The sequence below is a fragment of the Papaver somniferum genome, unplaced genomic scaffold (genome assembly GCF_003573695.1).
Source record: "Papaver somniferum cultivar HN1 unplaced genomic scaffold, ASM357369v1 unplaced-scaffold_135, whole genome shotgun sequence".
NCBI lineage: Eukaryota > Viridiplantae > Streptophyta > Magnoliopsida > Ranunculales > Papaveraceae > Papaver > Papaver somniferum.
Genome location: NW_020622713.1, coordinates 10,110,090 through 10,137,986, shown reverse-complemented (window position 1 = coordinate 10,137,986; position 27,897 = coordinate 10,110,090). Strand labels below are relative to the sequence as shown.

The 27,897-nt window shown below is 37.0% G+C and overlaps 1 protein-coding gene and 1 long non-coding RNA gene across 2 annotated transcripts; both read right to left on the bottom strand.

Annotated features, from left to right (window-relative positions):
* Positions 1-14,511: 14,511 nt before the first annotated feature.
* Positions 14,512-15,651, bottom strand: LOC113334087 (putative F-box protein At1g70380). The gene has a single exon (XM_026580425.1). The coding sequence runs from the start codon at positions 15,649-15,651 to the stop codon at positions 14,512-14,514; it is 1,140 nt and encodes a 379-aa protein (XP_026436210.1).
* A 6,980-nt stretch (positions 15,652-22,631) lies between these two features.
* On the bottom strand, positions 22,632-23,812 carry LOC113334219. Its single transcript, XR_003352653.1, has 3 exons — positions 23,454-23,812; positions 23,194-23,249; positions 22,632-23,092 (listed from the first exon to the last, which is right to left on the bottom strand). It is a non-coding gene; the product is annotated as an uncharacterized LOC113334219 (long non-coding RNA).
* Positions 23,813-27,897: the final 4,085 nt, after the last annotated feature.

Below are 27,897 nucleotides of genomic sequence, written 5' to 3'. Positions count from 1 at the left end.
TTTTGTTGGCATTTAACTCATCTTTTGATCATTAATTCTACATTTTATCCCATATTCTGTATTTTCATTGTTTTCAAGAATAAATATTTTCTTACTTAATTTTGCATTTTTAGGTAATAAATAAAGTCTGGATGACTTGCGGAGCGGAAAAGAGCAGAAAAGTAGTGAAAAGCCGGGAGAAATCACGCAAGGAAGCCGCGAAGAATGGTGCGCACAACCTCATTTTCTACACACAAAAACGCCTCCGTTCTCAGCCATCAGATCAGTTCTCAGAAGCATCCGATGGTCGCTCCTTCATAGAGCATCAAAATCTGAAGTCTCTGCCAAACACCACAGCGCTGAAATTCCAAGCCTTCAGATTAGATGGTAGTTGAATCCAACGGTCGCTCCCTTGCTGTTCATATTATGTTCTGTTCTGTGTATGCTCTCTGTTAATGTGTATGTTCTCTGTTAATGTGTATGTTCTGTTATGTCTTGTAATGTTCTCATGTTGTTCATGTCATTCTTAGATGTGTGAAATGTTCTAGGATAGAATTGAATCAAGGTAAACCACATTTTACTCTCACAGTGCATATCATGTATGCTTTGTAGTTAGGATAAAACTATGTGATATTACCACAACTCATACCTTATTGACATTGTCAAATTCTCTGACTAATTGTGCTTTAGTCAGACATTTAGTGCTTAGGATTGACACTTTAGTTGTGATTCAACTATCCATTGGTGAAACACCTTAGGTAAAAGGCAGGCTTGAACCTTTACCTTTACCTGCTGTAAGGAAGAATTGGCATGATCAGTTGAGTTCATCCTCTTGTCTTCACTGTTTTGTTTTGCTCTTTTTCATGTTTAGACTCATTCCATTGTTTACTGTTTTCTTTCTTTCATTTGCTATTTTCTTCACATCACTGCCCTTGGCTTAGGCCTTGGTGTGCAACTGTCTCCTTGGCACTTTTCTTCAGTATCTTAATCCATTTTCCTGTTTTGGTTCACTGGTTTAAGCCCATTGCACACTGTTAGGGTTGAAACCAAAGTCTAAAAGCCCAAGCTCATTACTAAGCCAAGCCCAGATCACAGCTACTGCTAGGGAAAGGCAAAAGCCCACTTCAAAATCCAAGCTCGGTTCACTGCTACATTTGAAGTTCAGTCCCTCAAAGGCCCAAAGGCCCAGTTCACATCAAAATACTACCAAGCCCATTGTTATCAAAACCCATTAGTACTCAAAGCCCATTGACCATTCAAAGCCCAACAGCAATTTAGAAACCCAAAATAGCTAGAAACTCCAAACACACCCAGTCTCTGTGGATCGACCCGTACTTGCACGGACTAATACCAACGACCGTGCACTTGCGGTATTACTGTAGGCCCGCGTTTCATTTCACTTCAATTTTATACACATTTCCGGGCCCACCAGTACTCCTCGGTGGAAGTATAGCACCGGAACCTTCCTCCTCATCTCCCTCCACAACGTCAAGGGCATAAGGAAAATTCATACCTGCGAAGTTTAAACGCCAGGGACAGAAATCTCCATAACGAGCAGGAGGAGATTCACGCGGCTTGCTACTCTCAGTAGGACGCCAACCGCGGGGACCAGGGATCCAACCGTACGCCCATGGACCAACCACTTCGATAACGGTAGCGTGCCACTCGTAGTCATGGTCGTGCTTGATCCTCTCGCGGGCCGGGAAAAGTTTCCGCTGAGTAGACCCCTCCGTGCCGGGAACATACTTCAGCTTGGCATCGCTGACCTCATTTAACAAACGAATTTCACCCCGAGGAGCAGCGAGATTCCGGAGGCTGACACTCCACGACTTACGGTTCCTACTGTTGACGTAATCACCGAAGGAGTTATTGAAATTCTCAGGAGTATACCATTCCTTCTCCGCGGGATTGGGAACGTAACAAGTCATTGTCGTCTCCCCCTTACTCCGCAGATAGCATTCCTTCAGGGCGCGGAGATAATTCCCCGATAGTTGCGATACAGAACGGCTGTGAGTATTGGTGGAAGAGCCTTCACGACTAGCAAGCACATCATAATAGAAGGAATCACCTGACTTGTACAACGGCAGCATAAGACCAGCTTCGAACGCACCAACCGTGGTCAACAAATGAAATTCATCGAACTCATACTTTGAGATAAGCTCATAAGTAATATCATCCTCAGGGGCATAGAAACGAACTTCGAAGGATTGAAGCTCATGCTTTTCCTTGAAAATCTCGAGATCAATGTGCTTGAACGTTACTTTTTTCTTGCTGACCGAAACGCTGCGTATCAATGGGGCAGCCTCATCCTCCTCGGCGGGACCGGATGAACCAATGAAAGCTTCGGAAGCCTTTCTCTTCAAAGAAGGATTTTTTGAAGACTCAGCCCTCGGAACACTACCTTTGGTATTCTTCCCTTTAAATGAACCTATAGGAGGGGGCGGCAGATGACGCTCGGGCTCTACAGAACGTCGTGGAGGAACATCAAAACAGACAGCACGGGTCGGTGACTGCGTACTCCTAATATCATCACGCGGACGAGATACCGCGCGATCAACAACTCTTCGAGACCAAGAAGGATTTGTCGAAGGAACCTCTTCCCTAGAAGATGAGGCCTTCGCCCCAGAAGAAACTCGACTTCTACGAACATCATCGTGAGACTCTCTACGCGGAGGAGATCTCAATAGGCCAGAACCAGGAGTCTGATAAGGAAGCCGCGGACGGTCAGACATGACTGCGAAAAGATTAATCATAAACAAGTCAAAAACAAACTCAAGGACATTACCAACGATCAAAAAACCACATAAATAGAAATCCACACACGATAACGCAGAAACCCTAAAATTAGCATACATGATCAAAATTCCATAAAATCCCTACCCTAACAATGGCCTCCTTGATTTAAAACGAAGAACAGGGGCAAACTAGCATGCAAGCATTGAAAGAATTTCTTCATCACAAACAAGGAACAACAGTAGCAGAAAACTTACAAATCAACATAGCGTAAAACCACGGAAACAAAGAAAAGAAAAACTTACCAGCAAAAACAGCAGCAGAAAGAACAAATCAGAAATAAAGAGGAGGCAAGCGTGATTAATGTTCAGTGGAAAGAATTTAAGGGCTGAAGAATGAAGACTGACAGAGAATTTAAGGGCTGAAGAACGAAGAATTAAAATCGAGAGAATGTTTAGGAAGAATGAAATTAATTTTCTTTCTCTCCTTAATATACCCGAAAGAAAGAGAAGGAAATTAATGGAGGAATGGGAAAAGTTCCCGTTACATGAGAAGTTAATGCACAAATAAAAGACGTGCCCAAGTATCTAGGAAAAGTTATTAGGAGAGATAGAAGAATATGCAACGACTGTTTTCTTCAATGCACCCATTAAACATTCAAGCCCGAAGAAAAGGGGCAAATTGTGTATACATATATCTCACCATCATACACGTGTATATAGAAAAATACGTGGAAATCATGCAGGCCAGGACATCAAAATACGATGCACTAAGGAACACCAAATAAACCCCAAGGAGTTACTTTATCTCATCCCAAAAGAAGCTAAGATCAACGGTGGAGAGAAAGTTAGCTAACACGAACGTGACAGGGGCAGAAGACACTTGTCTGACACGAGCATGCATCTCAACCACCTTCATTAAACACTCTGAGCAGTATACGTGTCGATCAACCCGTGGAACGAGCGAGGATGTCTCTGCGTGATCAAGTGGCAAACGCAGACCTCTGCGTGATGGACACAAGACACTAGAAGATAAGGTTCCAACGGCCTTCAGAGATGGGTCCCACACTATAACCCTATAAATACCCCCTCTCCACCAAGAGGAAGGGGGATCGGAAAAATCAGGAAGGGAAGGATAGAGAGAGATTGCAAGCGTAAGTTAACCCTTTAGAAGAGAAAAACATGTAAACCCAAAACATGTAAACCCAAAAGTCATTTGACTACTCTTGTAACCGTGAAGAATATAGTGAAACAACAAACCCCGTGGACGTAGGCCTTAGTGATGAACCACGTAAACCTCGGTCTTGTTTACATTTCAGCACTTTATATTTGTCTAACCCCATGGATATTTACTTATACGTTTTGCTTTCTTTGTTTTTACCTATATCCCGTGCGCAAACGCCTCGCATGGAGTTGTTAGATGAGGCTATGATAAACCCGAAGGTTTTGAGCCAAGGAATCAACACTAGGATATCATCATCACAAATCTCTTTAGATTACGATGATTGGTTGTGAGCATTCGGATGCCTTCGTGATTTGTGTGTTCACATCCAGGGATGCCTCCTTTCACGTTGATCCAATGGAGAGATCCGTTAGCAAAGATGCCCGACTCGTCAGCTGAGAAGATGCAAGGGACAATTCCTTTCTGTCTCCATCCAAGGTGACTTCCAAGAGTATATACCTGAACATATGCTGCCGAGTTTTCGTAATAGATTCCAACAACCTTATACTCATTAGTTGAACCAACGTATCCGAACCCACCAACCGGAGTTTCTGAACTAGGCTTCTTCAATCCGCGAATAAGAACACTCTCTTCGGTTATGGGGTTACTTCATGTAAAGATAAGAGGTTTGTTCGAATAGACCATTGGATATGGCACTTTATAACAAACCAAACCATTGCAAGAACCAACCATTAGATATGGATCCATTGAAAGCATTCTAGGGTCTAATAACGTAAGTGTAGTCTCAGAATAGTATTTATCAATATGAGTCTCATGTCTGGGATCTCCATAGTAGAGTTGTATTTCATCCCCAGGCTGCGGTATAGGGCGCTCAAATGTGATGAGGAGACCTACCTTGTTTCCGATGATCATTCTCCAAGTTTTGCATACTCGTTTGCTCTGCAAGATGGATTCAACGTCTAAGCGATTAAATATGTTTTATAAGATATCTATGGGAAGAGTCTCCATCTCCATGGTTATGTTTATATGAATATAAGAATGGTGGGTACGATATGCAGTATATATATAGTCAAAGAGAGGCGGTTGATGTTACAGGATCCTTCGTGAATTTGGAATCCCAATTCTCGTGCTAGTGAGTGGAGTTGTATTGTAAAGGTTTATGTTGCAGGATCTTTTGTGAATTTGGAATCCCAATTCTCGTGCTAATGAGTAGAGTTGTATTGTAAATTGGGCTGCATCAGACCCAGCACAGCCCAGTAATTAGTTGGGTTGGGCTAGACTAATCAATAGAGTCGCCCAACAAAGCACTCCGCATGGATAAGTACGCGACACATCACATCACGACATGTTAAGAAAGCACGGCATAAACATTAAAACACGTCACAATACATTACATAATGTATATTTCACAAAAAAATCTTTATTCCAACTAATTTAATTTGACACTTTATCATCATTGTAAATGTGCACAATACGGGCGTAATTAATTCCACTAAGAACATGCTGAATGAGAACTTTGACATGAAAGACTTAGGCCCTGCAGATGTAATCTTAGGGATGAAAATTAGGAGAAATTATAACGGTTATAATCTTAGTCAATCTTACTATGTTGAATCTGTGCTTAGAAAATTCAATCATTTTAATTGTAAACCTGCTTATACTCTGTATGATCCTTGTTGTAAACTCAAAAAGAACAGAGGTAATGGAGTATCACAACTTGAATACTCACGAGTTATAGGAAGTCTGATGTATCTGATGAACTGTACTAGGCCAGACATTGCTTATGTTGTGAGTAGGTTAAGTAGGTATACTTGTAATCCAGGGCAGGAACACTGGGATGCACTTTTTAGAGTGTTGAGGTATTTGAAATACACGTTGACCTTTTGTTTGAATTATGAAAGGTATCCTACCGTCCTTGAGGGATTTTGTGATGCAAACTGGATATCAGACTCAGAGGAGTCTAAGTCTACGAGTGGATATGTTTTCACTCTAGCATGTGGGGATGTTTCTTGGAAGAGTTCCAAACAAAGCTGCATAGCTCGATCCACTATGGAATCTGAGTTTATTACGCTAGATAAAGCAGGAGAGGAAGCCGCTTGGCTAAGATGCTTTTTAGAAGACATTCCTCTCTGGCATAGGCCTGTGCCGGCTATATCTATACATTGTGATAATCAAGCTGCCATAGCTAAAGCTAAAAAAAACTACTATAATGGGAAGTCTATACATATAAACAGAAGACACGATACCCTAAAACAACTAATCTCAAAAGGCGTTATTTCCATTGATTGGGTTAAGTCCAAGGAGAATATCGCGGACCCTTTGACGAAAGGTTTGTCCAAGGAGGTAGTTAGTAATGCATCTAAGGGGATGGGGCTTAGGCTCATTAAATAAACTTTCCATGAAGGATACTCAACCTTGCTGACTAGAGATCCCAAGATCAAGGTTTCGAATGAGAAACTAATTTGTGGCGGGTCAAGGTAAACACTATCAGAGAATTAATTCTCTGCCCCTTCCCTATGGTGTAGACGTGATAGTGTGACTGCATGTGAGGATGACTTTCTATTAAGTCTTAATGAGTTCTATAGTTTCAATTTTAGATTGAAGTGGGGTGTAGCAGTAAACACTCTTGATAGAACTCACCTATCTGAATGTGGAAGTGGGTCGCTTTCCATGAGAAAAGAGCTGATTCTCTAGAGCATTCGGAGAAACGGGATTTGTCCAGGGCCAAAAAGGACACAACAACACCTAGAGAGATATCACGCGTGGTTATTATCGCGGATTACACCAAACGATGGTAGTTCAAGACATCGCGTTCACTGTCCATCAAGTAGTTCCGGCAATTTCTCACTAAGCAAAGGTTCAAGACCTCATGGACACCTCTTGCCTAAGTGGTATTTCGCGCATTCCGTTTTCTGATTTTTTATCGATATTTCATTCATGTGGGGGATTGTTAGAGAAAATGAGTTTATAAAATGTTTTGGTTTTTTGGTCTTGGTAGGATTGGAACTCATGACCTATTGGTCACTAAGGATACTAGATCATTTTCACTATTTGTGAATGAACCTTTAGTCCCACATAGGGAAAACTAAAGATGAAACCTCTCCATAAGTATTGAATTTTTTGATATTTGAGTGGCCCTTGGGTCATTAGCACTTTTGTGCGAGGGAAAGGACTTAGGAAATGGGCTAGTTGGTTCAATCACATTTTCACACACGCGCGGTGCTTCGCACCGAAGCACGCACGCCGCCGTCCGTCTGGCGGGCGGGCGGTCGGGTTCGGGTTGGGTGTGGGTGTGGGTCAAGACTTATTTTTTGGCAAAATTCTTTTGAATTATCGAATTAATTTTGAAACAAAATAATTCTTTGGGAACATTATTTATGCATGAACATTAATTTGCATGAACGTTTTATATCAAACTTAAATTTGCATGAACGTTTTTTATCAAACTTAAATTTGCATGAACGTTTTATATCAAACTAAAATGCATGAACGTTTCAAATCGATATTAAGTGATGCATGAACGTTTAAAACGTTGGAAAAAATCTGAATTAATTGAAATTGTTTTAATGCGCGTTTATGAGACCTCTCTCTATTCTCCCTATATAAAGCGATCACTTTCTCTCATTTCGTTTTGTGTCCAGAAGAGCTACTATCCTCTTCTTTTCGTCTTCTCCCCCTGTGTGGTCCTTTATTTTTCATTCCGTGCGCAATTGCTGTTGAGGTCGTAAGAGTGGGAAAGTACTGTAGTGCTAACAGTGCTTGCAACGGGCAGTTTTATCCTGGATACGAACTTGACCACAGGGTATAGGCATCACTCATTCTTGAGGCGTACCGGTCAAATATCGTGTTAAGGACAGCGTGTTGAACACGTGACTCTGTCCTCTGTTTGCAGTCCAATTGAGTGTTTATTTACCTTCCAGAAATTAATCTTTTTTTTACATCTTTCTAACATCTTTCTTGAGTGTTTTATTGTTACAGCGCAACAATCTTAACACGATATTTTGTTTTCTGTCTGTAACAATGGGTAAGAACGATGTTGAAAGGCCTGCAAAGTTTTCTGGAAAAGACTTTAAGAGGTGGCAGTCAAAAATGTTATTCTTTCTAAGTTACCATGAGTTGGATTCCTATGTTCTGAAACCTTTTGATGAATCTGAATGATGCTGGTCGTGAGTCTTCTTTAGAAGAATGGAAGAGGAACAATTACATGTCTAAAAATCATATTCTGAATTGCTTGGAGGATGCTTTGTATGATTTTTACAATGCTAAAGAAAACTTTTCTGCTTTTGATTTATGGGCTGCTTTGGAGGCGAAATACCAAGCTGAAACTGCCGGAAGTAAGAAATTCTTGGTAGCTAGGCTTTATGAGTATAAAATGGTGAATGACAAATCTGTGGTTGATCAATTCCTTGAACTCCAGCAAATTATGAATGAAATTCTTGCGGAAGGTATGGTGATTGATGAAACTTTTCAAGTGTCTACTGCTATCGAGAAATTGCCTACTTCCTGGTCCGAGTACAAGAAGAAACTGAGACATGAAACTGCTGAAGTTACTATGGTTGAACTGGGTAAGAAAATTCAAGTTGAAGAATTGTTGTGCTCCAAGGACAAAAATGTATCTTCTTCAAGGGACATGTCTTACAAAGCTCATGTGACTGAACACAAAGGTTCCAATGCTGATAAGAACCGAAACAACTCCAAGAAACCTCCAGGCAAGAAAGGTATGTTTCAGAAACCTAAATCTAGCATTAATAAAATTAAGGGTGATTGCTATGCTTGCGGAAATCCTGGCCATATGGCGGTTCACTGTAGAAACCGTAAGGACCTTAAAAAGAAAAATAATGCTAATTTGGTTGAAAACAACAAAGATGAATTTTCTGGCACGGTGTCTGAAGTAAATTTGGTAACAAATGTGAGAGACTGGTGGGTAGACTCTGGGGCTACCAAACATGTCTGTGGGAACAAAGAAATGTTCACCTCCTACAATAAGGTAGGGGAAGGAGAGAAACTCTATATGGGTAACTCATCTGCAGCTGCGGTTGTAGGAAAAGGCAAAGTTGGGCTCAAGCTCACTTCTGGCAAGACTCTCACTTTGAATGAAGTTCTTCATGTTCCGGACATCTGCAAAAATCTTGTTTCTTGTGCTGTTTTAGATGATAAGGGTTTTAAAATTGTAATAGAATCTGGGAAATGTGTTGTAACTAAGGGTAAGGATTATGTGGGGCAGGGTTATAAGACTGAGGGTCTGTATAAGCTTAATGTAAACTCTGCTGTAATGAATAATAATGATTCTTATGTTTATGTTTGTGAGTCTTTGAACGTTTGGCATGGTATACTTGGACACGTAAATTATAAGTCAATGCTTAAACTAGCCAATGTGGGATGCATACCCAAATTTAGTTTGGAAAAGGAACACAAATGTGAAATATGCGTAGAATCAAAGTATGCTAGAAAACCTTTTAGCAAAAATGTTCATAGAAATTCTAAACCCTTAGAATTAATCCACTCAGACCTAGTTGACATGAAATCAGTTCAAACTAGAGGTGGCAAGAAATGGTTTGTAACTTTTATAGACGACTGTACTAGCTGTCATATATATTTGCTTAGAGGTAAGGATGATTCCTTAGAAGCATTTAAGAGGCATAAACTAGAAGTTGAAAACCAATTGAATACTACCATTAAAACCATTAGGTCTGACCGTGGTGGTGAGTATATAACTCCTATAGGAGATTTCTGTGTAGAACATGGCATAATACACGAGGTTACCCCTCCTTATTCACCTCAGTCGAATGGAGTAGATGAACGTAAGAACCGCACCCTTAAGGAGATGATGAATGCCATGTTAATTAGTTCAGGATTACCTTCGAACTTGTGGGGGGAAGCTGTCCTCTCAGCCTGTTATATCCTGAACATAGTACCTTTTAAAGGATCAGATAAAACTCCATACGAATTGTGGAAAGGTAGACAACCTTATTTAGCATACTTTAAAGTGTGGGGGTGTTTGTCTAAGGTTCATATCCCTAAACCTAAAGCAACCAAGATAGGATCCAAAACTGTTGACTGTGTCTTCATAGGGTATCCTGAGCATATACCTGCATATAGATTTATGGTTGTGAATTCTGATATTTCTGAAATTGGTGTAAATACTATTATGGAGTCTAGGGATGCTGTGTTTTTTGAAAATGTTTTTCCTTTAATATCTGACTCTCGTAAGAGAGGTGTTGATCCCCTAGATGTTCCTTCAACCAGTCAGACTTTACCTTTAGAGGAAGATGAAGTAGAATTTGATCTTAGGAGGAGTAAAAGGGCTAGAACCAAAACCTCTTTTGGACCTGACTTCATAACACTAGCAGAGTCTGATCCTCAGACTTATAGTGAAGCCATGACTTCTTCTGAAGCTCCGTGGTGGAAAGAGTCTTCTATTAGTGAAATGGAATCCATCAAAGAAAATGATACATGAGAGATAGTAAATTTACCTCCAGGGTGTCAGGCCATAGGATGTAAATGGATCTTCAGGAGGAAACGTAACATAGATGGAACTATTCAAAAATACAAGGCTAGGTTAGTAGTCAAAGGCTACAAACAAAAAGAAGGTGTAGATTTCTTTGATACTTACTCACCCGTTACGAGAATTACTTCCAGTAGGATGTTAATTGCTATAGCCGCGGTTCATAACCTATAAATACATCAAATGGATGTAACGACAGCTTTTCTACATGGTGAATTAGATGAAGAAATGTACATGGAACAACCTGAGGGCTTTGTAGTGAAAGGTTGTGAAAACAAAGTTTGTAAACTGAAAAAATCTTTGTATGGATTGAAACAAGCACCTAAACAATGACATGAAAAATTTGATCATGTAATGTTTTCCAGTGGTTTTAGAATCAATGAATCTGACAAGTGTGTATATACTAAGCTTGTAAATGATGCATGTGTGATTGTATGCTTGTATGTTGATGATATGCTTATACTTGGTACAAACATGGACGTAATTAATTCCTCTAAGAATATGCTGAATGAGAACTTTGACATGAAAGACTTAGGCCCTGTAGATGTAATCTTAGGGATGAAAATTAGGAGAAATTCTAACGGTTATAGTCTTAGTCAATCTCACTATGTTGAATCTGTGCTTAGAAAATTCAATCATTTTAATTGTAAACCTGCTTATACTCCGTATGATCCTTGTTGTAAACTCAAAAAGAACAGAGGTAATGGAGTATCACAACTTGAATACTCACGAGTTATAGGAAGTCTGATGTATCTGATGAACAGTACTAGGCCAGACATTGCTTATGCTGTGAGTAGGTTAAGTAGGTATACTTGTAATCCAGGGCAGGAACACTGGGATGCACTTTTTAGAGTGTTGAGGTATTTGAAATACACGTTGACCTTTTGTTTGAATTATGAAAGGTATCCTACCGTCCTTGAGGGATTTTGTGATGCAAACTGGATATCAGACTCAGAGGAGTCTAAGTCTACGAGTGGATATGTTTTCACTCTAGCATGTGGGGCTGTTTCTTGGAAGAGTTCCAAACAGACCTGCATAGCTCGATCCACTATGGAATCTGAGTTTATTGCGCTAGATAAAGCAGGAGAGGAAGCCGCTTGGCTAAGATGCTTTTTAGAAGACATTCCTCTCTGGCATAGGCCTGTGCCGGCTATATCTATACATTATGATAATCAAGCTGCCATAGCTAAAGCTAAAAACAACTACTATAATGGGAAGTCTATACATATAAAGAAAAGACATGATACCCTAAAACAACTAATCTCAAAAGGCGTTATTTCGATTGATTGGGTTAAGTCCAAGGAGAATATAGTGGACCCTTTGACGAAAGGTTTGTCCAAGGAGATAGTTAGTAATGCATCTAAGGGAATGGGGCTTAGGCTCATTAAATAAACTTTCCATGAAGGATACTCAACCTTGCTGACTGGAGATCCCAAGATCAAGGTTTCGAATGAGAAACTAATTTGTGGCGGGTCAAGGTAAACACTATCAGAGAATTCATTCTCTGCCCCTTCCCTATGGTGTAGATGTGATAGTGTGACTGCATGTGAGGATGACTTTCTATTATGTCTTAATGAGTTATATAGTTTCAATTTTAGATTGAAGTGGGGTGTAGCAGTAAACACTCTTGATAGAACTCACCTATCTGAATGTGGAAGTGGGTCGCTTCCCATGAGAAAAGAGTTGATTCTCTAGAGCATTCGGAGAAAAGGGATTTGTCCAGGGCCAAAAAGGACACAACAACACCTAGAGAGATATCATGCGTGGTTATTATCGCGGATTACACCAAACGATGGTAGTTCAAGACATCGCGTTCACTGTCCATCAAGTAGTTCCGGCAATTTCTCATCAAGCAAAGGTTCAAGGCCTCATGGACACCTCTTGCCTAAGTGGTATTTCTCGCATTCCGTTTTCTGATTTTTTATCGATATTTCATTCATGTGGGGGATTGTTAGAGAAAATGAGTTTATAAAATGTTTTGGTTTTTTGGTCTTGGTAGGATTGGAACTCATGACCTATTGGTCACTAAGGATACTAGCTCATTTTCACTATTTTTGAATGAACCTTTAGTCCCACATAGGGAAAACTAAAGATGAAACCTCTCCATAAGTATTGAATTTTTTGATATTAGAGTGGCCCTTGGGTCATTAGCACTTTTGTGCGAGGGAGAGGACTTAGGAAATGGGCTAGTTGGAAATTTATTGGTTTCCAATTTTTATAATATGCTATATTGTATGAGATTCATTCCCTTAAAAAACTTCGCAAATTGCAGAAAACAAAAGAAAACCAACAAAAGAAAATTAAGATAAGGGTGAAACTAGTGTAGTAGAAATAAGCTAAAGAGGCATGCTTCATCATTCATTCTATTCGGGTAAATATTATTTCCATAACTTACTAGTTTTGTTTTAGATGTTATAAGTGAATCGGGATTTTTAAAGGTTTTGCTTCCATTCATCGTTTCGCGGTGCTGCTGATTCAAGGGTCTGCACTTGTGGAGCTTGGGTTTCTGATGGAGTTGGACTTGTAGACTCAATGAGAATGATAGATTATATTCCTTTTTGATCAGGTAAAACTGTATTCCCCTTTATTAATATAACAAATAGGTGCAAACCTTTAGGAGACATGCTGATATATCTTTTTTCTAAAATCTAAATGCATCTGATTTTTCATGGCTTCTAATATTAATTCAACATACTTATGTAATGGAGGTCAACTGTTTAACTCTATTTTGAAAGTATTAACATGTATTTTAGAACTAACCACAATTGGTTTTTGGAGTACATATCGATATCTACTAGTTTTTACTCGGTACATATCAATATGTACAAGGTTTTCACAGTACATATCAATACCTACTAACTTTTTTCAGTACGTTTGTATATGTACTTTAATTTTTATAATGAATACAAAAAAAAACAATTGGTGTGTGGTGTAAACATGAAATTTTTAACCGAGTGACTAGTGTAGCCACTCATTAAAGCCATACACAAATTTTGAAGATGTTTTTATATGGGGTTGCCTCAAAAGCAGCACCACAATCCTTGGATCAGTTTGTATACTATAGGCTGTGAAAGAAAGAGAAACGTATGTATATGTACAATGTATTTTTAATATACTTTCGTAAGAACATGTATATGGAATATAATGACTTACGTTTATCATGAGCTGAAAAGCGGCGTTTCCTTGCATTGGGTTTCACTCAGTACATATCAATATGTACTGGGATTTTACTTAATGTTGTCCTCAACTTTTCGCAGTTCGGTTAATCTAATTTTTAGGAACATTGATGTGGATGACTAGCCTCTTGATAATCTGTTATTGATCTCTTTTAGGTTAAGTAATCTAATATGTATGTTTTATTCCCATGTGTTCAGGCAGATTTGGCAGACAATTGGTCAAGAAATTTCTTTTCATGTTCGGCAATCAGTATTATGGATTTTACGGAATCATTTCTTTTAGGTTCAGGAATGTGAGTGAAGTCGTTGAAGATTATAGAAAATATAAAGGTGCCAAGAAGAAGACGACAAGAAACATCAGTTGGATGGAGATGATTCTCGCATCTCAAAAGGGATGATATCTTTGTAAACAAACCCAATTAATAGTTAAACCATACAATATTTTCATTGTATTGATTTTCTCGGAATTCTTATGAGTTTTATATATATTTATATTACTGATTCCATCCCTGGTAGACTCTAATGAAGTGCGTGTTATACAAAACAAGCTTGATCTTACTTGACAAGTACAATTTCTCTGTTGGACATTATGACTGCGAACATTATTGTCGACAAAAAAGAAGTGTATATTTATCCTAAAGGATGTTGTTTTCAAAACTAAGAATTCAATCAGAAAAAAAACGATCTGAAAAAGAACTAAAATATTAATATTAATCTAACTTTCTTTCGCTTCTAGCTAAAAAAAATAAACACCAATCTTTAACATCATCTCTAATCATCAGCTTCTTCAACAACGTTAGTGCCCAAACCCTTGAGACCTTCTACAAAAGTTTATGCTACAATTATAAGTGAGTAGAGCTCTTCCGTTGCATCTTCATCATCTTTCCTCTTGCGAGAGACACACATAAGAAGAAAAAAAATCATTGCATTGTTTGTTCATTTCTTATCGCTGCTTTCATAGCAAATTGCTTGGCATATTGCTAATTTGTTGCCCGGATTGAGATCCACGTTAATCTTGAAAGTTGACGTCTTGCTGTCGTAGACACAAAGTTTGCAATTAACCCAGAATAATATTTCTTCTCTGGCAGTCAATGCAATTGGCTGGAAATAATCATATGGACATTTCCAAGGCCACTCAATGGTATATGCCGTGACCCAAGAATCATGTTCTCCTTGTGCCCACAAATGTATATGCCGACCGGTCAACTGGTGAATAAAATAGAGGACTCCGTTAAGCTCTTGTAGGTGATATATAGAGTTTTCAAATTGTTGCAAGCACGGCGGTGGTTCAAGCTGCCCGAAGTTTTCTTGTTGCAAGTTGAATGTAACAATTGTGCAATCAATTGGACCCATGAAGTAAAGGGTTTCACCAGATTGAATTCCTGGCTGCCACAGTGGGGTTTTAATAACACCCACATCTCTCCAAGTGTTACTCGACCCTCCGAATCCGAGAGTGACCACTTGAGCCATTCCAAGTGGAGCATTGTCAAGGTCTCTAAGTTCAGTACTAGGGTAGTAAATTCTGAGAACCTTGAATTGCTTACATTCAGGTAGATGCCCAAACCCACTTACAACATAACCTCCTCTTAAACTACTGCTTAGCTGTGGTAGGTTGGTGTATTCAAAAGTCATTGGGTTGCAAACATGTGTTGGGTCAGATAAACCATGGTGAGGGCGAGAGATACATACCAGACCAGCTCTAGAACCTATTGCAATTGCTTTCTTGTTTCCTTGTGTTCTGACTTTTATCTTGTTCACTGGTTGATGTAAAATTTCTGTAGCGCAGGTCTTGAAGCATAAGCTTTCGATGGTGGCGAGTACGGGATTCATGTTACTAAGCAACTTGAAGATATCTTCAAAATATAGCTTTACATTGCGTTGTCCTGGGGATGAGACCAAGAAAATCATGGTTCCACGAACACCAGCCAATAGCTTGTTCCACTTTTTGCAGACAAATTTGCAGCTGGTAATGGTCTCGATTGGTACTAATTCTGACAAGATGTAAAGCAGAACATCATTGGCAAGTTTGTCGATGCTGCATATTGAACCATCAGCATCCACGTTGGGTTTAGCCATAGAGATGGAGAGGAAAAAAGAGCAAGATTTCTGAACGAAATATTCCTAGATCTCTATCTGTGATCAGTAGTAAAAAGAAACGCCGACTAAATTTCGAACTATTATCTGAAATTGGAAAGCGAATGAGGAATTCACTGAAGAAGAAGAAGAAGAAGAAAAAGAAGAAGAGGGAGACCTTGATTTATTGCGCCTACGTGATATTCTTCTTCCAGAAACCCAGAGATATAATATCTCTAATGACATAAGAAAGAAGACGGGAAAAGAAGAGAAGAGAGCCCTTTTCTTGGTCAGAGATATCGATAACTAAATTTAGAATGAGAGATTTCCTGTTTAGTCCACTAAACCCGATCCGGATTAGTGGCTAGTCCAGCGGGAAACAACATTTACTCCCTAGTCCAAAAAAGATTTGAAAAGAGTAAAATTACTCTACTAACCCTAACATATAATATACTGTGTATGTTAGTAACATATATATTAGTATTAATACTAGTTTACTAGTATACTATTATACATATGTAATATGTAGTAACATATGTAACTAGTATACATATGTAATATGTAGTAACATATGTAACTAGTAATATGTAGTAACTAGTAACATATGTAATATGTAGTAACTAATAACTAGTAGTATACTAGTATACTAGTAACTACTAGTATACTAGTATTAATATGTATTATGTAGCAAAATATGTAGTAACATATATAGAACAAATGTAATATGTAGTAACGTATGTTACTAGTATGAATATGTTATATACTGATACTACATATTAATATGTAGTATGTTATACATTGGCATTACATATTAATATGTAGTAACATTATTAATATGTGGTATGTTATATATTGATATTACATATTAATATTGATACTACATATTAATATGTAGTATGTTATATATTGACACTACATATTAGTATGTAGTATGTTATATATTGATATTACATATTAATATGTTACTAGTATACTAGTTACTATTAGTACTACTAGTATACTAGTATAGTACTAGTTACTACTAGTAAACTAGTCTACTAGTACACATGTTACTACTAGTATAGTAGAGTAGTTACTTAATACTAGTTTACTAGTATACTAGTATACATATGTAATATGTAGTAACATATGTAATATGTAGTAACATATGTAACTAGTAATATGTAATAACTAGTAACATATGTAATATGTAGTGTCATATTAATATGTATGTCATATTAGTATGTAGTGTCATATTAGTATGTAGTATGTTATATATTGATATTACATATTAATATGTTACTAGTATACTAGTTTACTAGTATAATACTAGTTACTATTAGTACTACTAGTATACTAGTATAGTACTAGTTACTACTAGTAAACTAGTCTACTAGTACACATGTTACTACTAGTATAGTAGAGTAGTTACTTAATTTACGAGTAACATATTCTTTTTACTATTAATATAGTACATATTGATATGTAGTATGACCATATTGATACTATTAGAATGTAGTAACATATTACTAGTAATATTAAATATGTTGATACTAATTAGATCTGTAAGGGTGTTTTAGGCATTTAGAAAATACACTTTATAATCTCCACAAAATTTTTGGACTAGCGAGTAAATAATCTAGTCCAAAAAACGAGTAAATGGTTTTCGTGGGTGGACTAGCCATTAACTGGGTCATGAAAAATTGGACTAAATATAGCTTTCGATGGTGGCGAGTACGGGATTCATGTTAATAAGCAACTTGAAGATATCTTCAAAATATAGCTTTGCATTGCGTTGTCCTGGGAATGAGATCAAGAAAATCATGGTTCCACGAACACCAGCCAAGAGCTTGTTCCACTTTTTGCAGACAAATTTGCAGCTGGCAATGGTCTCGATTGGTACTAATTCTGACAAGATGTAAAGCAGAACATCATTGGCAAGTTTGTCGATGCTGCATATTGAACCATCAGCATCCACGTTGGGTTTAGCCATAGAGATCCAGAGATGGAGAGGAAAAAAGAGCAAGATTTCTGAACGAAATATTCCTAGATCTCTATCTGTGATCAGTAGTAAAAAGAAACGCCGACTAAATTTCGAACTATTATCTGAAATTGGAAAGCGAATGAGGAATTCACTGAAGAAGAAGAAGAAAAAGAAGAAGAAGAGGGAGACCTTGATTTATTGCGCCTACGTGATATTCTTCTTCCAGAAACCCAGAGATATAATATCTCTAATGACATAAGAAAGAAGACGGAAAAAGAAGAGAAGAGAGCCCTTTTCTTGGTCAGAGATATCGATAACTAAATTTAGAAACCCAGAGAGATAATCTCTCTCTATATAGGTGATGTTTCCTAATTAGGGTTACCGTTAGCTTGCAAAAAAAAAAACGTTCACCGCCAGAAGGTTACGGCTCAAAGTGATATTATGAAAAATACCAGTGCCTGTGGTGGGCTCGGTCTTAAACAAAGTTAGGGGCGGCTAGAAATTTAGAGGTGGGCATGGTCCAGTTTTCGTATCCATGGTTACCGGTAAGGAAATGTTCGAAAATATAAGGCATAACAAACCGCCTCTGAGTACACCAACTTGCCCTTACAAAATCTAATCTAATCGAAATAAATATATGTGTATTAGAGAACAATAATAATGAACGTGATCAAAACTAATTGGGGATACAGGAAAAAGATAGAAACTGGATCCAAATATTAAATCAGAATCACCCCTTATCTAATTATTTTTTTAATTCCTAATCTACCCCTCACTAATCGTGGTTAATGGTTAATTATAATTAATTAAGTTAATAGGTTCTTTTGATGATGATTAGTATAAATCATTAACGTTGAATTTGTCGATGCAACAATATTAAATCAACATATTTATGATCAATAACGGAGTCAGACATATTCTAAAATGGGGATGAATTCATATAGCAAATTTTTGTGCATAATATCGAGTAAGCGGCCGAAGACCGCTCGATTTATTTTAACAATTTTATTTAGTTTTTACTAAGTGAAAATAAAGTCACAAAATATTTTAATTACATTAAACATAGAAATTTAGATGAATTTTTATTTTTAAGTCTCACATTTAATGTATTTTTATTAATTTGATATTAGTTTTACCGTATTGATCCCATTAAAAATGAAAATTCAACTCTATTTAGCATATTTTCCCCACACGATCCTTAAATTACAAAAATGGTGAACCTGTACCAAAGGAATTTCAAAATCAAGTGGGGGCTGGGGACCCCATTTGTCCCCATTTTCCTCCGTCCATGTATATGATCATGAAGCTTTATGTGAAGAACCAACCCAAGAAAGCAAATAATCTGAACGTACAAGTACTCCAATTACCCATGTTTAAGTATTAATGTATTGAAATTTGATTTTTTTCATTGAATCCGCCATTTTTACGCCTGAAAAACTCAGTGCCGGCATGGTAAAAGTATTATCGAGCATGCCGGTAGTGGTGTCGGCATGGTCGATTCCCAAATGAACCATGCCGGTTTGAGGACAAAAATATACAGAAAAAATTTGTCTGAAATAGCAAGTACCGGTATGGTCTTCATCACTTCCGGCATGGTCTTCATCACTTCCGGCATGGTCTTCATCACTTCCGAATGTTGAAAAAAGAAGTCGTTTTCAAAGTGAGGAGCCGGTAGAGAAGGAAAAGAGAATTTGAAAGGAAGTGGGGAAATTTAGAATTTCAAAGGGAGTGAGGAATATTTAGGTTCAAAGCCCTAACCCTAAAAGAGATTAATAAGAAGTGAAGATGGAAATGGGGATATGTTTTTGTTTTTTGATTTTAAGTTTTTTGATTTTTATTTTGAGGGAAGGGTGTTTTAGTATTTTCGTCCCAAACAACACCCATTAGCAGACACCTTTGGTTGGAGGAAGTAATTCATATCCCCAATTAATTTTGATATCTCCCAATTAGTTTTGCTATCTCCCAAAATTCTATGTGCCAATGCTAAAACCCCAAACACACAGCCCATATGAGATACACGGTAAATATGGTTCACCCCCTACTAAACCTTGTGGGGCTCATAGAGCAGTATCTTAAATATTCCTGCAAAACGATGCCGGTACTTGATAAACGATACCTATAAAAAATGATTTCGTGTTGTATACACATCCAATAAATATTTACACTAGTAAATATTTAAAATATCTAATAAGCATTTCGCGTTCAAATCGAACAAAAAGTCTATTTAAATCTCCAAAAAAAACTATGACAAAACCGGTCCTACAAAACTTTGAGTGGGTTCCACCATAAGTAACCCCCTGCTAATTCCAGGTGGATAGTGCCCATCCTCATTTGAGGGCGGTCTTTACCTAATCTAATGTTTGGGTTCATACAAAACCATTGTTTATGATAAATACGGACATTAAATAAAACGACCGACTTTTGACACTCGAGCCCATACACTAAGCAACGTCAATGCTTAAAAATGAAGTCTGTTCTGGGGAAAACGTAAAACTTCCATGGATCACATTGTTATGAAACCAATTAGTGTATGCAGAGTAATAAGAGGTGCTTACTTGGTAGTAATATTACTTATAGGTACCCTCTCTTTTTTTAAATTACCACCCTTTCAGTAATTTAAATACCTAACCATATACTAGATAGAAAATCAAAATTAGTTTTATCATTTCCTTTTCTTCTCCTATAATTGAATCCAACAAAATGTTTTCCATTGCCGTCAATTAATCGTGGATTCGTAAAACTTTGATCGTCGATTTAAATTTTTTAAAATGACACGCACAAAGAGTCGTTCAGTAGGTAGGCGTTTTAGATATTCTTCTAATCGGCCAATTGAAGAACAACAAGAAATTGAAAGAGTTGAAAAAGAAATTGAAGTAAAATTTAATCAAGTAAAGAACCAATTCCTAAAATGTACATTAGAATATTTTCCACAAATCCATCTCCTATTTTGTTGTTTTTGTCTAATTCGGAAGAAAAAGAAAAAAAAAACTAAGGATTTTGGCGGTTATAGAGTGAAATTCAGATGATATTTGAAACGAATTATCCATCGAACTGTTCCATGTTCTTCATTCTCAAGGTGTTTGAACAATACTGCTGATATTTTATTTATAAAAGATATATTGCCTAAGTTTATAGTTTTTATCAAAAGAAACTTACGTTGTGAAGTTCGGCTGATAATATTGATACGTATGGATCTATGTACCTTGATGACTATTATTATTGAGGCGGAATTCAGAATAATGATAGATGAAAACTAGAAAACAGAAAACATAAGAAACCAGAGTCGAATAAAATATCTTCTCTAAATTATGAACAAGAAAATTATAACAATTCTCTCTTTTGTACGCTCACAATCTCTTTAGGTAAATAACCTTAAACTGTTTTTACAATAATTAATTGTCTCACAAACTTTTCTTTAGGTGAATTGTCTCACAAACCTCCTTTCTTGGATGTATTTAGTTATGAGCTAAACATCCCTACTTATAGGCTTCGTTTGGTTTCCCAAACCTTTTAGGTAATTCCTTTTCTAGGTATATTTCCTTATCTAGGAATATTACCTTGTGTAGGAAATATTCCTTATCTAAATTATTTCCTCAAATCAGTATTCCTTTCTTAAATTATAATTTTATCCTCGATCCGTCTTGGGGATCATTAGTTACTAAAAGAGGAAAGATACACCTGTATCATGGGCCCCCTTTTAAGAACTTGAAATCCTGTGATAGTCAGAAAAGATTACAGGCCTTAGAGTGAACGAGATAAGTATGGATGTTGAGTTTTATAAAACGATTCTTCATAAGCTGTATAAGTTTACCAATGAAACTTCTGGTTGGAGTCAATCGAAAACCGAACTGGAGTTTTCTTGTTCCGTTAAAGAGGTGGATTGTGTTGTTGATAAACAATAAGTAAAAAAGAATAGAAAATCAAGAAGTTCAAGCTTAAATTTCAAAAAGGATTTTGAGAAGATAAATGAGAGAATTGCACAAGGGAAGTTGGTAATAGATGAGGACAGAGTCAAGCAAACTGCAACTGGGTATTCATTGTATACTCTTGGCCGAGATGTCTTTCCCGACCTTACTGGGAACATGTTAAATACACAATATCTCTATTTGTTAAGGGATCTTAAAATCGTTAACAAGCATACTCTTGTGAAACTATTTTCCTTGTTTACCTACTCGATTATCTTAGGTCTGCCTCTAAGTTAAGAAGTACAAACATTAGTGGAAATTTCACCCTGCTTCAGATAATTCTCTACAATACAAAATCTATTTGTTGCCTTCTTTTTTTTTTTTGTTAAAAGCCAAAACATGCATATTATAAACATATTGAGGTTGGTTGAATATTTTTTCCTAGCCGAACAATATATTGATGTTTGTCCAGAATAATAAAAAAAATCTATTCGAAGTTAGGAAAAAAATTAATAAAAAAATTGAAAAATAAATAGTTTTTTAAATAAAAAATTGAAAAAAAAATTAAGGTAAAAAGTATAAAATAAAGTGATTGGCTCATATAAATAAACTGAGACAAAATTCTTGTGATTGACTCAATTTTTTTATAAATAAATTACTACTGATACTAACAAAAAGAAAAAGGTCAAAAAATAAATAAACTAACAAATGAAAATAAAATTAAACTAACAAATAACATAAATAAATTCACTGTTGTAAGCCGGTTAGATGACGTGGATTCCACCATTCTGGGACCCACGTCCACTCTATGTATGAGTCACATATACAAGGGCGTGTCAATATTAGTCTAATAGTAACCTGGTATGGGGTTATGTTTATCCCTTATGTACTGCTATAAGGATGCACATGGTCCGGTACGGACCGGTTCTCTTATAGAACCGGTCCCTGTACTTGGTGTTTACCTGTACCTCATTTTGAGAACTGGTACTTGTACTTGTATTACTTGTACTTGTACCTGTACCTCTAATACCGGTCTTGTGATATCAGGTTTTTACCTGAAAATTTAATATAGAAGTAACACAAAAACTCAGAACTAAAGTCCTAACATACATCTGTTGAATATCAAAAAAAATCTCCACAATCCAATAAATATTATACAATCTTCTCAGTCAAGAACTCAATTAAGCAAACCCCCTTCCATCATCTCATATACAACTTTAATGAATAAACATACACTAGTATAATCTATACCAAAAAAGGAAAAACAAAAAAAGATCTCAACTGACTAATTTAACTAATTATTGAGGAACCTTTAATGAATAAACATACAGTGGTATAATTTATACCAAAAAAGGAAAAATAAAAACAACATCTCAACTGACTAATTTAACTAATTATTGAGGAACCCAATAGACAATAATCTACCTATTTATTGCTCCCGCTCTTTCGTAATTTTTGCATCCCGACATGTTCTTTATATCTCTTGTTCTCTCCAATCCACTTATCGATACCACCATGTCAAATACTACTGCTATTATTACCACTGAAAGTAACGGTGCTTATCCATATTTAGTAACTGATTGACAATCAATAAAAGTCTTATCAGCGACAATTTAGCGACCATATTAACATTAAATATACAGCATGAATCGATTCCCTGTTCACAATTCAATATACCTATTTTCTAATTCTTAGTATGCATCCATGAAAGAACAATAATTTCAACTGATTTCCTGTATAATCAAAAACCCATATCAGATGCAATCTAAAACCATTAATTTCAATAAAATCAATCTATTCGATCTCAAACAAAACTCTAATTAAACATGCAATCCATAAAAACCAAATTCACATTTAACAAATTAATCAAACCTGAAATTAATAGAAACCCTTAATTAGTTTATAGATATACAAATGAATCTGATGAATTAGTTTACCTGTTAGATTTTGAAATAACTGAAGATGAATAAGTGAAGAGAAGGTGGTGGTGGCTGTGATAGAGAGGTGTTGATTTCGTTGTGATATATAGGTGTTGATGGATTGAGATCAAACAAGAAGATGTGATTTATTCTGGTGGTGCTGCTGAAGAAGAAGTTCTAGATCGCTCGTAAGACAGAACAGAAGAAGAAAAGGGAGGAAGAGGAGGAAAGACCGAGAGATTAAGGTAAGTTGTTGTATATACCTAGCATCAACGGTTATGATTCACGAGAAATCAATGGCTAAGATAATTCAGGAATTTTGGTCTGGTACATGCCAGGATTCTCAGCAGAGCCGGTACTTGTACCGGTATACTATCGGTTCTTAATTTAATTCATGTTCTCTGTACCGCCCACACCAGTTCTGGTACAATTCCAATCCGTTTTTTTCGGTTCCAATCCTGTACAAGTTTTCTTAACCGGTTCTTGTGCATCCTTATACTGTTATATAACGAGAACAAAGAAGAAATGAATCCCACTTTGTTGATTGATAGTTATTTTGACTTTCTCGTATATACATAGCTAATACTAGCTCTCACTAATTGGTATCCCTCGGTTACTGTTACGTTCCATACATCAAAAGACTTAAAGGCCTAGACAAATAAAGCTCCCATGTTGAATGGTGAGGAAACCCTCTCTTTCTATTGGCAGAAATAGGCCTTTTTTCAGTTTTGTGAAACAAGCGTTTTGGTGAAGACACTTGGAAACGTATGATTGGCTCAAAAAGAATGGAAAAAGATTAAAAAAAAAAGAGACCAAATTCAACTTGGAATTCGCGAGGGCACTTGACAATGTATGATTGGTTTAAAGAGAATACAAAAAGATAAAGAAAGAAACCAAATTCAATTTGGAATTTGCGAGGACACTTGGAAACGTATGATTGGTTTAAAAATTACAAATTGGAATTTTATGGAAGTCCAAATTCAATTTCGAAAATCGTGTATCTACCATATAAGGACTCTTTTTTCCAAATTAGTATATAAAGGAGAAAAATATCCACATATTTTCTGGAAAAATAAAATAAAATATACACATATTCTCCACCGATTTAATGTGTTTGTCCGCCACACCAAAAAAAAAATACATCGCCATTGGGGCGAGACTATGCCCCGCGCACACCAAATCAAAAATGTATCGCCACAAGATGGGGAGAATCCCCGCTCACACCAAATTAGAAGTGCATCCCCAGTCTCCCCGCACACACAAAATAAAACATCAATCTCCACGAGATGGGACGAATCCCCGCACACAATAAATAAAAAATGCGTCTCCACTGGGAGGGACGAAGCCCCGCACACTCCAAACAAAAAATGCATCCCCACGGGGCGGGCGAAGCCCCGCGCACACCAAATCAAAAATACATTTCCACGGGACAAGGAGAAGCCTTGCTCATACCAAATCAAAAATGCATCCCCCGAGGCTGGGCGGGGCGAAGCCCTACACACATCAAATTAAAAGAAATAAAATGTTCGTTGCGTAGAACGGGCAAAAAATCTAATATACAGTGATACAGGGTGTAGTGGTTAAATATCGCACCCATAGGTATCATGTGAAGTGGTACTATTATAAAGGGGTGAACGTACTCGCACGTAGTATATTCCGAATGACGAAGCTGATGACGTCATATGGTCATGGATAAAATGTAAGATCTGTGCGAAGATCAGAAGCTCGTGCGAGAAGATCCAATATAATTGCGCTAAGACGTCGTATGTGAGATCCGAAAATAGGGACTTTATTAGTTGTCCTCCACTATGAAAACTCCTATATATAGGACCATCCACCATTGTATTGAAGAGAGATCTTTTTGCAGAGTTGAGATAGAATTTTAGGAGAGAAAAAGTTATTTGCTTCCCAAGTTAGGGTTTTATCTTCTTCTCTTGTATTGTTTTCTAACCTTAATAGAATTCTTTTAAGTGTTCTTCATAATGGTTTCATTGTTTAGTTTATATATTATTAAAGGGGTGTAGTTGTGGGATTTTCTATTACTACATTTTGGCGCTAGAAACTGAGAATGGACCTGTGACTCGTATAGAAAGAATCATTATTTGGTGGTTGAGTATCAGAAGGTCAACGGGAAGTCAATATAATTAAAGTATAAAGAAGAAGCATTACCTCAAACTCACCTCACTCTACAAGAGATGGATGAGACATACCATAGAAGTCATAGCAAATAGGAATTCTGGAGATATGGCTGAGGAAGATCCTCGCAGAGATTCGTGACTCAAAGTGGGAGCATCGTATATGGAAGAAATCATTTAGCAGGTGCAAATTAAGTTATCATCACCAACAGATGCGAGGGCGTCTTTGAAGATTTGAGATAACTGGGTCATAGGGGAAGCTGAAGTAGATTCATCGGGGAATGGTAACTCATTTCCCTGAGAGCGAGGAACCAAAGGAATAGTAGAAGAGGTAGTTTAAGTGATCTTTCTCTTCTTTTTGGGATTACCCTTGTTATTGACATCCTTCGCATAGGACTTAGAAGCAATTGTTTTATTCTTAGACTTCGCACGAGTATAAAACTCATCCTCACCCTCAGAAGAGTCTTCATCAAAGCCACCAACGTTTAAGACGTCCACCTTCAAACACAGATAAAGATAAGAAACACAGGCAACAATATTGTTAAAGTAAAATTATAAGTATTTCTTACTTCATCGGTGATCGAACGTAGAGCTTCCAGTATGCTTTGTTTCCTTTGAGCATCGTGATCTTTTTTCAGCTTGGCAATCTGAAGACGGGGAAATTGGTGAAATAGAGAAAGCAGAAATAAAGTGAAGAAATAATGTAAATGGGAAAAATTAGGAACGACATACCACTTTGGACCCTCGATCAAACTAAACACCCAAGGAGAGTAGACTGAAAAACCCACAGGAAGAGGATTTATCAATCTATTGTTAACATAACCAGTAATGTATGGGCCTTCAATAATGACAGAATAAACATCCCAGCGATTATCATTAGATATCCGTGCGGTACGGTTCGTCTTATCATGAAAGTCAACGTCTCACATAATCCTCTGGTTCTCCACGAGACATCTTTTCTCGACAGGCGAACAACCTAGCGAGATGATTCACATTTCATAATCACAACTTCGTAGTTAGCAAAGAAGCTCTCAACAGTATAGTCGGAAGCTTCCAAATCAGCATATGCTTCATTCTTATATTCTTTAGGGTAAAGGGATCCTAATCCAGCCGCACGATGAGCGAACTCCAACAAAATACTAATAGAGTCCCCACTGAAAAATTGTACGCTTAAACTTATTATGGGATAAAATTTTGTAAAAAAAAAGGAATTCGTGGATCCAAGAGAAGAATAGGGAGACCAGCGAGAAGCTGTCCTACAGAGATAATAATTTTCTGATCATTTCATTTATCAATCTTGAACCATTTAGGGTTAAGCGTCAAAGTAGATCCTGATGAAGGAGGAGCGGATAATGTGAAACCTTTATCACCGAATTCGACCTGTAACCTCTCAAATTGTTCTATCATTCTCCAACCTGCCTTGTGCACCATTGTTTTTCTTCTAGAATGGGATTATAAATATCAAGGTAGTCAAGAGCCAAGATGATCAAAGGGGCGAAATTATACAACAGACGGAAAACTGAAATAACAGTTGGAACGAAGAAAGATCAAGAATCAAGATCGAACGGAAAAATAACTACAGTAAGAAAAGAAAAGCTGCAGAGATTGAAGGAGAAAGAAGAAAGTAAAAAGAAAGGAATGAAAACGAGAAAGGGGATTTATGAATGCATTAATGAATGAAAGGATATGAAGCGACAGTTCCAGAGATTAATCGCAACGTGTCCAAAGATAAAACGATAAGAACAACACGTGAAGAAGTTAAAGTCTGAGATCTCGGAATATTGTCAGTTAAGAAATATGAAAGGTTGATAAGGTGCTGCAAGTCGCATAAAAAGTGCGAAGAGGATTATAAGAGCAGTTTCTATCATCGCCCTCTCTATAATAAAGATCGCTAAGAGAAGAGGAAAAATATAGGGGTTAAATATCGCACCCATAGGTATCATGCAGAATGGTACTATTATAAGGGGGGGAACGTACTCGCACGTGGTATATTCCGGATGACGAAGCTGATGACGTCATAAGGTCATGGATAAAATGTAAGATATGTGCGAAGATCAGGAGCTCGTGCGAGAAGATCCAATATAATTGCGCGAAGACATCGCACGTCAGATCCGAAAATATGGGCTTTAATAGCTGTCCTCCACTATGTAAACTCCTATATATATGACCAGCCACCATTGTATTGAAGAAATATCTTTTTGGAGAGTTGAGATAGAAATTTAGGAGAGAGAAATTTATTTATTTACTAAATTAGAGTTTTATCTTGTATTGATTTCTAAACTTAATAGAAAAATTTTAAGTGATCTTCATAATGGTTTCATCGTAGT

What these genes read in the sequence shown, in the direction of transcription:
- LOC113334087 (XM_026580425.1), bottom strand. Translation starts at nt 15,651, where the DNA reads ATGGCTAAACCCAACGTGGATGCTGATGGTTCAATATGCAGCATCGAC.